General features: G+C 39.6%; 1 protein-coding gene across 1 annotated transcript in view; it reads right to left on the bottom strand.

Moving 5' to 3' along the window:
- Positions 1-6,642: 6,642 nt before the first annotated feature.
- The window catches only part of Tacr3 (tachykinin receptor 3), a 102,172-nt gene continuing 92,434 nt past the window's right edge, over positions 6,643-16,380 (bottom strand). Inside the window, exons 4-5 of the mRNA XM_052178493.1 lie at positions 9,617-9,813; positions 6,643-6,955 (exon numbers count right to left, since the gene is read on the bottom strand). Of these exons, the coding sequence (XP_052034453.1) occupies positions 6,643-6,955; positions 9,617-9,813 (510 nt within the window). The remainder of the gene's footprint in view (positions 6,956-9,616; positions 9,814-16,380) is intronic.

Below are 16,380 nucleotides of genomic sequence, written 5' to 3' on the forward strand. Positions count from 1 at the left end.
CTAGTATGTTTTATTAAATTTCACTAGGTTAAGATTATCAGAGCTAGTATCTACTTACAAATGAAAACACTTAGTGTATTTTAATAATACACTACAATTATTATTATTATTATTATTATTATTATTATTATTATTATTATCAGTTGTGTTTTGGTGTGTATATTCCACTAAGTCTGGGTACTCATGGAGGTCAGAAGAAGGCACTGTTTTCTATGTAGCTGGAACCACAGGTTGCTATGATCTGCCCAATATCAGTATTGGCAGCCAAACTCAGGTCCTCTGCAAGGACTGCCAATGATCTGAGCCAACTCTCCAGTTCCCAGAGGATTATTTTTGATGTATGTTGAAAGTATAATGTGCTTCTATATCTGGGATAAATTCTATCTGTGGACCAGGAGTTTCTGAAGGAAATTTGTATGTCTAATTCTAGGGCTATGCTCATAATAAGGGATGGACTGATTAGTTTTATGGGTCACTTTTATTTGTGAAGAGGAGAATTTATCCTTCTACATTTTGTTATAGTCTATTCAATCAACCGTTTTGAGGATTTGAAGGTGTTTTTCACAGAATTACTTAAACCTACTGTTTCTCTGAGATTTGTGTGTTTTACATACACCTGTGGCTTTGAGATTCATCTATATTTTAATGTATATTGGTATTTATTTTTTCATTTATATATTCATTTTACATCCTGATCACTGCCCTTTCCCAGTCTTCCTTCACACAGTCCCTCCCCTCCTACCTCTCCCCTTCTCCTTGAGAGGATGGGGCCCCCTGAGTATTTCCCCACCCTGGTGCATCAAGTCTCTGCTGGGTTAGGTGCATCTTCTCTCACTGAGGCCAGACAAGGTAGCCCAATTAGGGGGAAAGGGACCCAAAGGTAGGCCACAGATTTTGGAACAGTCCCTGTGCCAGTTGTTGGGGCTATTCCTAAATCCGTTGCCTATCTGAAGCCCACATGAAGACCAAGCTGCACATATGCTACATACAAACTGGGGGCCTTGGGCCAGTCTGTGTTCTTGGGTTGGTGGTTCAGACTCTGAGAGCCCAAGGGTCCAGGTTAGTTGATTCTGTTAGTCTTCCTCTGGACTTCCTATCTCCTCTGGGTCCCTCAGTCCTTCCCCCAGCTCTTCCATAAGAGTCCTCGAGCACCACCTAATGTTTGGCAGTGGGTCCCTGCAATCTGTTTCAGTCAGCTTCTGGGTGGAGCCTCTCAGAAGACAGTTTTATGCTAGATTGCTAGATTCCTGTCTGCAAGTGTAACAGAATATCATTGATAGTGTCAGGCATTGGTGCTTGCCCATGGCGTGGGTCTCAAGTTGGCCAGTCATTGGTTGGCCATTCTCTCAGTTTCTGCTCCATCTTTGTTCCTATATTTCTTGTAGATAGGACAAATTTTAGGTCAAAAATTTTATGGGTGGGTTGGTTTCCTTATCCATCCACTGGGGGTCCTGGCTTGCTGTAGAAGGTGGCAACTTCAGGTTCTATATCCTCACTACTAGGAGTTCCAGCCAAGTCATCCCCATAGACTTCTTAGAAACCCCCGCATCCTGGTTCTCTGGCATGTCCTAGAGATGCCCCACCTCATGCCAACCCCCATCTTTTTAGATGTTTAGGATAGGTGAAGTCTTGCTATCTTCTACACTCTTCATACTGAGACGGTTGGGAATGAGGTTTGTATCCAACTGAGGATAAAAGACTAGATGAGGAAAGGCGTCCTTGCAACCTCTAAAATGGAACGGGCAGTGTAAGCCGCCGCTCTCCCTGACATGAAAGTGTCATCGGGCACTACTCATGGAATCATGATGGACACATGAAGGGAGTCAGTGAAACTTCTGAGTAATCTCTAGAGAACTCTCTATCTTCATTATTCAGCTATTATCATATGAAGTTTGACATATTCCGGAACCCAAATATTATCATAATTAATAATTTCTTTCTCGCTTTCTGAAGAGAGAAGTTAGAGTCATATTTTTCAAGATACTTGCTCCTTTGTTAATTGGCTATTGCTAACTCTTTGTTTGTACAACTTTCCCGTCCCAGGGCTAGGATACAAGAACAAAATCTAGCAACAGTCATACACAGTGCATGGGACCTTACAAAAGCTCTGGAAACCATTCTAGTGCAGGAACTGAAAGGCCCTGAAATATCTTAGCACAGAAAACAATGACACAGATTATGAAGCTTCCCTGTCTCCCTGCATGTGCAAGATGAGATGATTTAAACTTTTGTTTAGCTCTGTCCTGCTCACATATCAATGAATAATTCTCTTATCAGTACAATGAGTATATTATTATTTTCTATTTTTATTGATAAGTTAAGTGGGGCTCAGAACAGATAATGGTTTCCTCTACATGCTAGAGAGCTGTTAGCAGGACTGGGTTTAATCTAGTCTCTCAGTTGGGAAATATTCCGGGCCACTATTCTGAGACACAGTGTTCTACCCTCCTGCTCTGTCTAAAGAGTGATCTTCTGTGTTTTGGTAACTGTACTTCTCCTAAATACCTTTTCTTTCCTTAATCAAAGGAACTTAGGAAAACCATTATTTTTTCTTTTTCTTTTCTTTTTCATTCTTTCTTTTTTTATTTTTATATTTTTTTATTTTTTGGTTTTTTTTGAGACAGGGTTTCTCTGTATAGCCCTGGCTGTCCTGAAACTCACTCTATAGACCACGCTGGCCTCGAACTCAGAAATCTGCCTGCCTCTGCCTCCCAAGTGCTGGGATTAAAGGCGTGCACCACCACTACCCGGCAGGAAAACCATATCAAGAGGAAAGGCAAGCAAGAAAATACAATATAGTTCGACAGCTGATTGGGTATGCTTAGAACTGATTAATAAGATGTTTTAGTAGCCACAAAGGAAGATCTTTGGGATTTAGTAATTTTTCTATTACTTTAATACATTTAAATGAAAACATTAATTTTTCAATCTACTACCACATATGCAAAGAGTATGTACTTATTAAATATAGTCAGCATAATTATTACAACTTGAAAAATACTTTGCTCACTATTTACAAGGTGTATATGTATGGATGTCTTATAAACACAGATTATATATATCTCAGACAATCAATGGCCTTACTTATCCCTAATGGATATTGTCTCAATTCTTGTTTGTCCTAAAGGGAATTTACTCCAGTCTTGATTTCCTTAACTTTTGGCACTTGGCTAAAGACAGAGGAAGCCAGCCATTACAGTTAGTTGTTACATTGTTGCCATTTTTAATTGGTCAGACCACAAGGAGTAGTTTTCTGAGGAATTTATGCAGTCACAAAAATTGTGAGCTGGCCAGTACTGTTTTCGCATTTATTTGGTGTTTCTTGGGTTTGATGTCAAGCCTTCTGGCATTTGGCATAGGATGTAAGGACGGGAGCACTTTGAAGTTGGTCAGATGCCTGTTTCTGAGAGACTTTCAGACACCAAAGAGAATGTGAGCCGGCTGCTGGGTTAGAAATGTCGGTGCCCTACCATTGGGGGGTGGAATAATAAATGCAGCAGCTCAAGGAAGCTCTGACAGTTATGCTAGGTTGGATTCTATAGTAAGTAGGTTTGTTGCTTCCTCTAAATGTAAAATAACAAATCAGGATGCTTATTTTTTGATTCTCATTTTCTTTTTCAAAAGAGAAACAAAATACTCATCAGTTATTTTATTTTTTCTACATTTCCCTCAAAGTATTCTATTTTTTCCCCTGATACTTAAATATAAAAGCCCAAGATATTTCATCTGTCTGTCTAGGACTCTGAGTCTGTGTCTGTAAACAGTGAAAAAGATTCCATCTGAACTTTAATATTAGAGGGTAGCTTGAATTTTTGGAGGCAAAGTCATACAAACTCTGTCAAATATGCAAACATGGTCTTCTTAAAAGTCAGCACCCTGAAACCAACTTCCGTGTGCTTCATTCTGCAATCCAGTGTTGAAATTCAACGAGAAGGGCTTATATCTTTTCTATCCATTTTAAAAAAGTTTCTTATTGTTGAAACTTCTGAGATTAAAAATGTCTGCCTGCGACATCCCAGTCCCCGTTTCACCAGGAGCGGTGAGGAAATGATGTCAGTTAGCCTCCTAAGGCCCTCAGAAGTGAGTGTGTGGGTCACAGCAGCACGAGTGCCAGCAGAAGGGGACTGACTGAACAGAGCCACAGCAGATGTGTGGAGAAATCCAAACAAAAGTAAAAGCAACTGATTATGGCAAGAGCCGCCCTGGACAGGTCTTAGAAAAATCTCCCGAACTTGCCTAATATGAGAGCCAGGAGTCACATTCTTCAAATGCAATTGGGCGTGGATGACTACTCTGAATTTGAAGGCCAGCTTCACATTCCCTGGCTGAGAATACTTAGGCTGACTATGCTCCCATGCTTCTAACCTTAATTACACTAGCCCTATAGACCCGTAAATTTAAGAAGAGACATGACACATAGCAGGTTTGCATGATGACTTTACATTTGATAAGCACTTGCATATTTTAAGAATAAACATTTTATGACACTATATTCAGACAATGAGGTACTTAATACAATTGCTAAAGGGAAACATGCACACAATGCTTCACAGACATCCCCGGGTGGTTTTTGTGGCAAATCTGTTGAAACCTTCTGCCCTTCGGGTTTCAATTTTGAATTCAATCCTTGAAGCAGTTGCATTCATTTTTGATAGTGTTTATCTGCACACTCATATTACATCTGGTTGTCTGCTTGTTTATTGGAGTTATTAAGATAAACTCAAACATATATAATTTGTTACTTTAGAGAGTTGAAATTGTGTAACAATCGGGTATTTGTGGTTTGGGCTGCAAATGAGAAAGAAGTACTTGACAAATGCTGTCACAATCCACCATGATTTACTATCAGGTAATTGCCTCTGCCGTACTCTTCAGAAACATATTTAGTGCTTATATTGATAGAGCATACAAAGAGGAAAAGTATTAGAGGTGATTATTTTAGACACTTTCTAAAACCTGCTTGAATGTTGGAAAAGACAAGTTTGTAGGACAAACCTCGTTCCCAGAAGGCTTGTGATTTTGTGGACAGAATCAACAGTTGTAGTAATGTAAGGAAAGATGACTTATAAAGAATATAGTCTGGAAGACATTCTACATTTTCCAGATGCTTCTTATTTTGTTCTGGGCCTCTGAAATATGCCTACGTGTGGCAAATTCCCCTAACTGGAAAGGAAGTCATATCACAATGTATTCCGAACATAGATCAATTAAGGGAAGCAGTTATAGGGGTAAGAAAGGAGACGGCCAGAAATACTAATTTACATTAGATAAGTCAGACAAGTTTTAGGAGGAGCTACACACACACACACACACACACACACACACACACACACATGCATGAGTATCACCAACTCATTTTCTTCTGGAGGGACATTTCCTTATCTATATACAGACAATCAGAGTTTTGTGCCTGAAAGCATGTGTGCTGTCCTCTCCTTCACCTTTAGCTTATGTCCCCAGGGTGTCATGAATCTTCCTATTCTGGCCAGCTACTTAGGAGTCTATGTCTTCTCTGATTTATCAGTACATACATTAATATTTTCAATTTGTCCTTCGGTAGCTCAGCTTCCGCTTGAAATATATTGCGATACTCCCCCAAAGGCCTTTGTTTTATTCCCCCCCCCCCCAGTGAAGAAGGAAGAGAAGGTTGGCATGACATGACCGATAAAGTTTATGATTCTGCCATTTTTTTGTTTTTGGATGGCAATGGGAAACAGCTGGCTCCAGGACTTGGAGACGCTAGTGGTCTGGCTTGATAACTTCTAAGTACCATTACCTTGTTACCCAAATCAAGCAAGTGAGTTACAGAGGCAAATGTGAGTCTCTCCTTCTGGATTAGAAGATATCTTTAGTGTTTTACAATCTACGTAACTTAAAAAAAAATCATGAGCAATAAGATAAAGACGATGGTAAGAATTTCCTTTGTCGTTTAAGGCCTAAAATTTGACTGCAACTTAGTTTAGCACTCAAAACACTCAGTGGCCAAAATGAATGAAATTAATTCCTTGGGAAAAATAATCAGGAGAAAGACATGCTATGTTTGGGCAAATATTTGACTATCTCTCCTTTTCTGCTAAATGTTCTGGAGGGAATTTCTCAAAATTTTCATTTATGAAATGAATGTTTTTGAGCAAAGCCTTCTTCCTACCATGTCTTCCTACTCTTCAAGGCTGATTTTTCTATTACTTGTGTGGGGAAGTCAGTCATTTGCCCTTTCCAGTTCACAGCCACACAGAACTTCTGTTTTATGTAGGTCATGTTTCCCTTTGCTCGGTATTGCATTTTAGAGTTTCCTTAATCTCTTGGAAAACCTCTCTGCTGTTCTGCTGTCACAAAGACACATTTCCATGGTTAAATTATAGACATTGGATGCCCAGGACATTTTTCAGATTCACACTTTGCACACTGGTTGCATATGACCATTTAGATTCTTAAGGAATAAACTGAAGATTCAGTTTTCTTTGTGCTGGATGATATATTGGTAGTTTTTGTTACATTTATATTCCACTTTTCTCGATTAAGCATCCCTACCTAAGAACTGCCCTTCTGCTTTCCCAAAGTTCCTAGAACAGGGTCTGGCATGGTTAGGAGAATGAGGGACCTGGGCTGGCCTCATCGTGGCCTTCATCTGGGGACATGGATTTAGGAATATTCATCCACAGAGGTATAGGGTGAGCTTATGAAACTTGATGTGGTGGAGGCAGATTTGGAATCTCTGTGGGAGCAGCCATTGGCATTGGGGTCTCTGGGCACCGCCCTCTTCTTGCGGCTGGACTTGGCCGGGTCCCCATCACTGGGGTCAAACAGCACGGTCACTGATTCCATCCTGCTCACGGTGTACAGGCTGCTCTGCCGTGTGGGATGAAACCTGGTGGTCTTGAGCTCCAGCTCATCGTAGCTGGAGACCTGGATGAAAGGACACCATCGAAAAGCTCTCTTGAAGCCTGCCCGAAATCTGAGAAGCAGGAGAGAAAAAGGTAGTTTCAGGTGGGCATTTCCTTTAGCTGCCCAGATCACACAGACATTAATAATGATTTAACCCTGGCTTTAAATTTGACTTTTTAAAAAAATCCACTTTATATCCAGATCACTGTCCCTGACCCTGTCACCCCCTCTCATATCCCTTCTCCATCCCCCTCCCTTTCTACTCTGAGAGGGCAGAGCCACCCCTCCCCCACCTACCCCCTCCGTCCCCCCTGGCACTCCCAGGGGTCCCTCCACCCTGGCACATCAACCCTGCGGGGCTAGGCATATCCTTTCCCACTGAGACCAGACAAGGCAACAGCCCATCTAGAAGAACATAATGCCCAGACAGGCAACAGCTTTTGGGATATCCTCAACCTCCTTCCAATTGTTAGGGAACCACATGAAGACCAAACCACACAACTGCTACATAGGTGCTACTTAGGGGGCGGGTGGTGGTGGTGGGGGCGGCCCTAGGTCCAGCCTATGCTCAATCTTTGGCTGGTAGTTCAATCTATGATAGTCCCAAGGGTCCAGGTTAGTTGACTCTTGTCAGTCTTCCTGTGGAGTTCCTATCCACATCGGGGCCCTCAATCCTTCTCCCAACTCTTCCATAAGCCAAAAAATACAGGGTACCCACGCTACACTCCACAGATCTAAATTTGACTTTTTATATAGGCGTGTGTTTATAGAACAGCATCAGCCCTGTGAGTTCTTATTCTAGAAGTATCATTTCCCATCCTTAGGGAAATAATCATCAAATTGAAAAAAGCATGCCCTGGGTTTATCAATGAGGCAAAGGCTTATTGGCAGTGATCTTATACATTTACACACCCAATCACAGGAGGCTGCCAAGTTAAGGCATTAAAAAAATGCCATGCTCTGTTCCAAAAATACTTTATTGCAAATAATTGCACATTTACAAATCAGTCTTGTTTAATGTTAAAATTGTTAACCATAATGGTTTTATTTAATCATATATAAATGTTTGAAATACTTGTCACTGTATGCTATTAAATGCAGTTGATTCAAAGCAGATTAATTACACAGTGGCTTAAATTGAGATATGGCTTATACAATTAATTTAAAAAGAGTACATTAAGCACTTAACGAACTTAAGGCACAGGTCTCTTGGTGTCTTCCCAAGTTGAGAAGTTAGACTGTGCAGTTCCTTACATCTACATAAAGAACCATTTCTATTGGTGTGCAAATCCCTTGGTTTATTGAAGAGACTATCTAGTAAAATTTAACCTTACTCTTCTATGTGTTCAATATACTAACAGAGTAGGTTTGGTTATAGAACTTTTATATTTTTTAGATATGGAGACCAGAGATAACCTTTGTTACAGTATTAAATTTGATTATAAGTGGTCTTATCTTTTTTTTTTTTTGGACAGGGCCTTGCTATGTAGCCATGGCTCAATGCAAATTCACAATCCTTCTGTCTTCGTTTCCAGAGAGATAATAAGCATATACCACCACTTGTGGCACGAATGGTGTTAGTTAGAAAAAAATCTTTGAAAAATCCTTTACTTGATCTCTCTAGCTACACCCTCCCCATCACCCTGCAAGGCAATGTGGGAAGGTCAGTGATTCCTTGCTCTGCCAGCAACATGCTCTTTGAAGGCTATTGATGAGAGAGCTTTCTTCACAGAATCTCCATCACGTATCCCATTATTTCTCCCTCTCATAGAAAAAAAAAGTTTAATAGCATTGATGAAATCTCATCCTTGGGAATGTGATAGATAGGTTTTTCTGAAGGTTTTAAGGAAAAAAATTGGCCCATGTAAAACCCACCTAAAGAAACCTGTAGTGTGTGCTTCTTCTCAACCTGTGAAATTAGACCCCTTTGGGGGTGAGGTGGGTCAAACAACCCTTCACAGGGATCACCTAAGACCATTAGGAAACACAGACATTTACATTACAATTCCTAACAGTAGCAGAAATACAGTTGTGAAGTAGCAACAAAATAATTGTATGGTTAGAAATCACCACAACCTGAGGAACTATATGAAAGGGTCACAGATAGACCCACTGTTCTAGTGACATTTTTGAGTACCTGGGTTTTTTTTAACATGGGGCATTTAGTGAAGTAAGAGCCTGACAAATACAGAGGTAGATGTTCACAGGCAACCATTGGACTAAGCACAGGGTCCCTGATAGAGGAGTTGGAGAAGAGACTGAAGGAGCTGAGGGGGTTTGCAGCCCCATTGGGGAGGCAATAGTGTCAGCTGGCCAGACTCCCTGGGAGCTCCTGGGAACTAGACCACCAACCAAAGAGGGAGGGACCCATGGCTTCGTCCCCATATGTGACAGAGGATGGGCTGTTGGACATTAGTGGGAGGAGCAGCACTTGGGCCTGAGGGAATTTGATGCCCCAGTGTAGGGGAATGCCAGGGTGAGAAGGCAGGAGTGGGTGGGTGGATATGGGAGCACTCTCATAGAGGTAGGGGGAGGGGGATCGGATAGGTGGAGACCAGGAGGAGACCTGGAGAGGGGATAACATTTGAAATGTAAATAAAGAAAAGCTCCAATAAAAAAAGAAAAGCCCTCAAGCTTTGTGTTTCTGAGTTCTTACACTCTTTCCCTATTCTTCCAGGGAAGGTGGAAGTGCTAAGAGACCCATGCCCCAGCAGTATTGTATTGCTTTTACCTTTTGTTCAAACAGCAGTAGATGATGGGGTTGTACATGGTTGAGCTCATTGCCAGCCAGAAGCTGGCCAGGTAGACCTGCTGGATGTATTTCCACCTGTTTAACTGTTGGTAGATGGCCGTGAGAATGAAGTACACGTGGTAGGGCAACCAGCAGATGGCAAACGTCACCACCACAATAATCATCATTTTTACAACCTGGAAAGAAAGGATAAAATTACTCTGAGAAAGTTAAAAAGGCATTAGAATGGTTTAATATCTCTCTATAAGTTATTTTTAAGTAATATGGCTGAATGTATAAAATTACAGCAACTTAATAAATAACTGAAGCACTGTAAGTAGTAAAGACTAATGTATACTCTCTTAGTATCCATACATACATACTTATATAAACTAAATGTCAAAATGTATGTTATACCACAACTCCGTCTCTACCTAATAGTAAGTGATATTAACACAAATATAAGAGTATATTTTCATTGATCTAGAATAAGGCTAGGAATGTAGTTCAGTACTACAGTTTTTGCCTAGAATGCACAATAATAGCCTGTTCAAATTTTCTGAACCATGTGCACACACAAATTGATCTTGAGAAGCTGTTTACAAAAACCCATGGAGAGTGAGGCAGGAGCTTGGTTAGGCTGTGATAGTCTGCAATGTGTAATAGTGAAAATATATTTAGGTAAACTCAGTCATTATGGAGGCATATTATTCTAACAGGGATGGGCTGGTTTTTCATTATTTGTCACAGTCTTCTCAGATCTATAGACTATTTAAATTGTGTTATTATTATGTTTACTAGACAACTGTGTATTATTTTGATTCTATACATTAGAGACACTTTCTCTGATTAGTGATAATTAATATAATAACTTAAGGAAATTTTATTAACTTTCGGTTTATACATAAGTGATTGATTATATGATTGGTTTGCTAGCATCTTTTACTAGACGGTAGAGATGGATGTTGCTTTCAGAGGAAGGAGAATCCCTGTTCTTCCCACATAATCTCAAATCGAATCTTCTAGGATTCTAAGTTTCTTTTTTTCTATAATTTTGAAGCTTAATATCCTGTAAGATTCCATTTGAGTAGGATGTGATTGTGTAGGAATTTCCTGGGAGTTGAAACATTTCATCCTGAAGGAAGTCCCCTTAGGGCTTAGGAAACTCTAAGCAAAAGTATTTCCTCCAGGAAGTGGAGTGGGAGGCTCGTGGGACTCAAAAAGTAAACAACTCATATAACCTAGAAAGTTGGAAATTGAAAGCTCTTGGGGGTTCCTCCCTAACGTTATAGAAATAGTAAACAGTTGCTGGAGAAGAGATCTGACCTGCTAGCTGCCTGAAAGTCATGCCCTAGGAGCACTCTGCATGACTCCCACTCCATGATTCTAAATATAAAACAGCAATAAGTATTCCTGGAGATCCTTGGATATGGGCACATTCATACCATATTTTGCCCAAGTTGCCTATACTCTATATGACTTTATAAAAAGGGATTGCATATAGAATGAGACAGAAAGGCACAAGATACTTTTGAACACGTTAAGATCTTTGTAGGAGAAGTTAAACATCTGTGACTCCTCTGTCCCTTTGTGTTAAAAAACTCCAGAATCTGGGAAGACTGTAGCTAGGAGCAGCATCCTAAATAAGTGGTTTTGGTCTTGGTCAGAGATGGGGACAGAATCTCAGTGTGCAGTACTTAAAGTGTCACAGAGAATCTTTCTCTGGCTCCACCTCTGTCACAGAACAGACAGCTTGTCTAATTAAGGGTTGGCAAAGCTTTTTTCTGGGGAGATTCATAATCAAATGCTACAAAGGTAGCATCCATATTTATAGCAATATGGTGTGGTGTTTGCAAACCATGTAATTAATGCCACACAGGCTATGTTGGGGTCAGTGGCATTTTAAGATACTGAACATCCTCAAATAATTGATCCAATGGCTTAGTCAGATGAAATGTTTGAAAGGATGGCATCCATTCCTCTAGATGTCTGGAATACAGATATCATGAATAAAAATATTACACAAGAATGGGTTCTCAAAAATTTTAACCCAGAATTGTTCCTGTCTAAAGGAAATACAGGTTTAAAGAGTGGAGCAGAGACTGAAGGAAAGGCCATACAGAGACTGGCCCACCTGGGGATTCATCCCATATGAAGCCACCAAACCCAGTCACTATTGCAGATGCCAAGAAGTACTTGCTGAAAGGAGCCTGGTATAGTTGTCCCCTGAGAGGCTCTGCCACAGCCTTATCAATACAGATGCAGATGCTCACAGCCAACCATTGGACTGACCATGAAGAACCCAATGGAGGAGTTAGGGGAAGGACTGAAGGAGCTGAAGTTTGCAGCCCCATAGGAAGATCAGCAATGTCAATCAACCAGAACCCTCAGAGCTCCCAGGGACTTAAGCACCAACCAAAGAGTACACATGACAGGACCCAAGGCTCCAGCTGCATATGTAGAAGAGGATGGCCTTGTCTGGCATCAGTGATAAAGTTGGCTTGGTCCTGTAAAGTCTTGATGCCTCAGGGTAGGGTAATGCTAGGTAGTGAAGTGGGAATGGGTGGGTGGGTGGGTTGGGGAGCACCCTCATAGAAACAGGGGGAATGGACTGGGATAGAGGGTTTGCAGAGGGGAAACTAGGAATGGGGATAACATTTGAAATATATAAATAAACAAACAAATGAAATTTTATAAATAAACAAATAGTGCTGGATAGTTATTTGTTTATTACAAATAAAATATTTAGTTTCTTATAAGTAAAATAATAAAATAAAGTAAATAAATAAAATAACAAATAAATACTAAAAAAAGAATTGCTACTTGTAATAATATAAATGCAAACAGATACCATATAGCTGGAGAAAGAATGAAAAACATTCAGTGAGCCTAGGCTTGGCCTGTGATGAGGTTGTTCATGCAAAGGACCATGAGTTCTATCGCTAGTAAGGCGCACTTGCTGCTTAAGATGGTAGGCAGCGATCTACAACACACCTCCAAGGCTCAGGGAACATCACAGAAGGGAGAGCAGAAAGCATGTAAGAGCTAGAGGAAGGAATAAAAAGTTGCATAGCAATTTCCTCCTAGTTGAAGTATTCTGTCTTGATGTGAGAGGCTTCTCGAGGCCTGAAAAATTCCAAGTTAAAACATGGCCTCCAGGGAGTGGAGGTGGGGTGGGGGTGGGGCATGATTCTGGAGGACTCAGGTAGTAAACAAACTTCACACATCTAGTGAACAGGAACATTATAAGGTTCATAAGCCTCCTTCCCAAGCTATAGAAGCACTCAACAATCACTCTGACACTGAATGCCTGCAAGTCACACAGAGAGCTCTAGGGATACAGCGTTCATGGGCGAGGCATCACCCACTCTTTTGGGGTGAGCCTTTTAGTAATGTAGCTTCCTTTGACTTGTCTCTTAATTATTATTATATGTAAGTACACTGTAGCTGTCTCCAGACACCCCAGAAGAGGGCATCTGATCTCATTACAGATGGTTGTGAGCTACCACATAGTTGCTGGGATTTGAACTCAGGACCTCCAGAAGAGCAGTCAGTGCTCTTACCTGCTGAGCCATCTCTCCAGCCCCAACTTGTCTCTTTTGTAAGTAATATTTTATCCATGCTCCTATAATGATTACACTGGTCCACAAGTTGGACTTCAGTGTAATCATTACTCTGGTCTGTCTTTGATTCTCTATCTGCAGTCAACAGAAGTTTCTGTTGTGTCTCCCAAGGAAAAGTTCTATGATAATGCCAGCTTCTAACTCTCCTCCTCCTGCCTTCTGATTGGTGAAAGGCAGAGAGAACCCAACAGAAGATGAGTCTCTAATGGACTTGGAGCTAAATAAGCAGACGAAGAATGCAGGCATGATGAGCAACAGCTGGATGGAAGGAAATGAATCCAGAATGTTTTATGTCTCTATAAATGAAGTAAGATCTCGTCTATGTGTTTATGAGCTAGAAAAGTACCTTGCACTGTGTATATCATGGGTATGATTATCTCTCTAATATTTCTCATTACTCAGACAACATAAATCTCTCTGTGCTTCCTTGGGAATTTAGAAATAAGTTTAGAATGTGATATATCCAACAAAACAAGTTTGAGGCTTACCCACAGTGAGATTAACATAACTCAAAGGTAGATCCTGATGTGTGGACCATGAGACATTTTTGACGTAGAAAAATACATTATGTATGAACTCCACTTGCCGTTTGACTGTGAGTTGTGAATTTAGATGTGAATTGGCAAGGTTAAGACACATGAGAGACATTATTCTAGAAATAGACAAAGCCTGAAATGGATCAATGTGGAAGTTAACATTTCCCTTAGGGCCTAAAAACTACGGTACTGACCTGGTGGGAAATTGACCATTAGAGCAGAAAATCCAGGTCAATAGCTCAAAGAATGCTGTCAATGGCTCAACCATGTGAAGCCATTTGACTTTTTGTCATTATTCCTTAAATTTCATTTATCTTGAGATCAAATTTCTGCAGTTAGTCTCATGTTTCTTACTCATGTGTTTATAGAACTCAAATAAGGACCACACATTAATTAACTAATTAATTAATTAATTAATTAATTAATTCAGCATTATACATTTCAACAGGTTATGGTCTCTCTGTTGTTCATAAGGAAACTAAAGACTGAAAGATTTAACTGCTGTCATTTGTGGGATAATGTTAGGTCTTCATAGTAAAACTTTTACAACTTTGTTTTTTAATTCAGCCTGGAAACATTTGTTCCATTTATTGAATTCAGAAAAATATCCTGGGAAATATAATGATGGAGGGCAAGTGCATTACCTTGCTGCTTAGAGCATAATGACAACAATAAGAATTTAAGAGCCTTGTAAAATGCACAGTTATGTGGTGATATGAACATTTGTCAATAAAATGAAAATATTTATGAACATGGACTTGATATTGGAATAATCAGCTAAATGCAAGACCTAGCTGCACGCTGATGGGATACTGGACTGAATGAAGTTGGGTATAAGAACATCCCACTATTCCTTGAACAAATGATGTGAGCTTCTACCCTGCACCATTCCTCTTGATGCTCTGCCAACCAAATACTCTGCTTCTAGATATTTCCATGGCTAATGCACTCATATCCCTGAAGCCTTTGCACAGATATCAATCTTTTTCAAGACTCTCATTAAGTAAGGTGACCTGCTGTCTTTCTAGCACAATCAGAACCAATTAGTATGTGTCTATTTTCATCTTATTATGCTTGTTCTTTATTGATATTTTGCTCCTTTACAGATACATTCTAGATACATAGATGGCAGTTATGCATAGTGAGTTCTTAAGACTTTAAAAATAAGAGAATGAAAGGAAATGTAAGGCACACTGGTAGGTAAATGGTGTCCAAGGTTATATACAGTAATGAGTGATGGGTGTCACTTATTCATTAAGTTTTGAGTTGTTTTATTTTATATATACATATATATATATATGTATGTATATACATATATAATTATTTACTGTTGTTCCTTCTTTATGGGAAATAGACTTAAGTAAATAGAGAGAAAGAATGAATATTCAATAAATATAAAATTATACTCTTTGGGGAGTACAACTCTATTGTCTGTGGAGGGGGAACAGAGGTTTGAAATAATTTCCAGTTCACATGCATAGTATAAGGGGTAGGAGCTGATAAAATCTACACATAGTCATTCAGGCCTCTTTAGAAGTATATTTGAAGTGGATAAGAAGTGGATCTTAGGAAAACCCAAAAAAACCTTAAGTGAAAGGTTCTTAAGTGAAATAATTTTATATTTTACCATCTTTATTTCTATAAAAGACAGTCACCTCAGCTTATAAAATCTTGAAGCTTCTGAACTTTGACGACTCTAGGTACATGTGTGTATTGTTTTAGCATTTATTTATAAAGCATATACATCTTTTTCTTTTGTGTGTGTGTGTGTATGTGTGTGTGTATGCACGTGGAGGTCAGAGGACAACTTGTTGGGGTTAGTTTTCTCTTTCCACTCCTTGGTTTCCATGATGGAATTCAGCAGTCAGGCATAGAGGTAAGCACTCGTATGACAAGCCATCTCACCCACGATCTTGTTTTTATATAAATTCAAAAGTAGGTTTTTTTGGAAGGGAGAAATTATTTTGGTGAATAAAATATTACAAATGTATAAATTGTCTTCCTCATAAAATAGTAAGAAGTACAGACTAAGGAGATTGTATTTATGTATTTAGAAATATTTATGTATGTTCATATAAATACATGTATGTAACAAAAGTTAGAGGAAAGAGTCCATCAATTTTAAAGAAAGCAAGGAGGATTGTATGAGAGGGTTTGGAGGATGAAAAGGGATAGGGGACATGGTGTAATTATGTTATCATCTCAAAAAAAAAAAAAAAAACCCAAAACCCAAAACCAAACAAAAAATACTTAAAAATATTCTGTAAACTTAAAAGAAGGAAAAAGTCCTTTTTGAAGCACAACATTTGAATAATGACAAATGTGGACACTGAGAGCAGTTGTTACAGGGCTGGCTGGGGCACTGACAGGCCACCAAACTAACCAGAAAGGACAATAAGCAGGTAAGACCCTAAACTTCCTGCGAATTTTAGGTTACATTAGAGTGTGGGATGGAGATATTCAACTCTTTCATCACCGCTTAACAAATTTTGATGCAACTAGATTGAGAGGCTGCTCGATGCTGGGTATTTTTTGACATTAAAAAGGGAGTATTGCTTCTGAGGCAGTGGGATTTTCCATGGCAGTGTGCGTGGTTTACCATTCC

Source organism: Apodemus sylvaticus, chromosome 4, assembly GCF_947179515.1.
Source record: "Apodemus sylvaticus chromosome 4, mApoSyl1.1, whole genome shotgun sequence".
Classification (NCBI taxonomy): Eukaryota; Metazoa; Chordata; class Mammalia; order Rodentia; family Muridae; genus Apodemus; species Apodemus sylvaticus.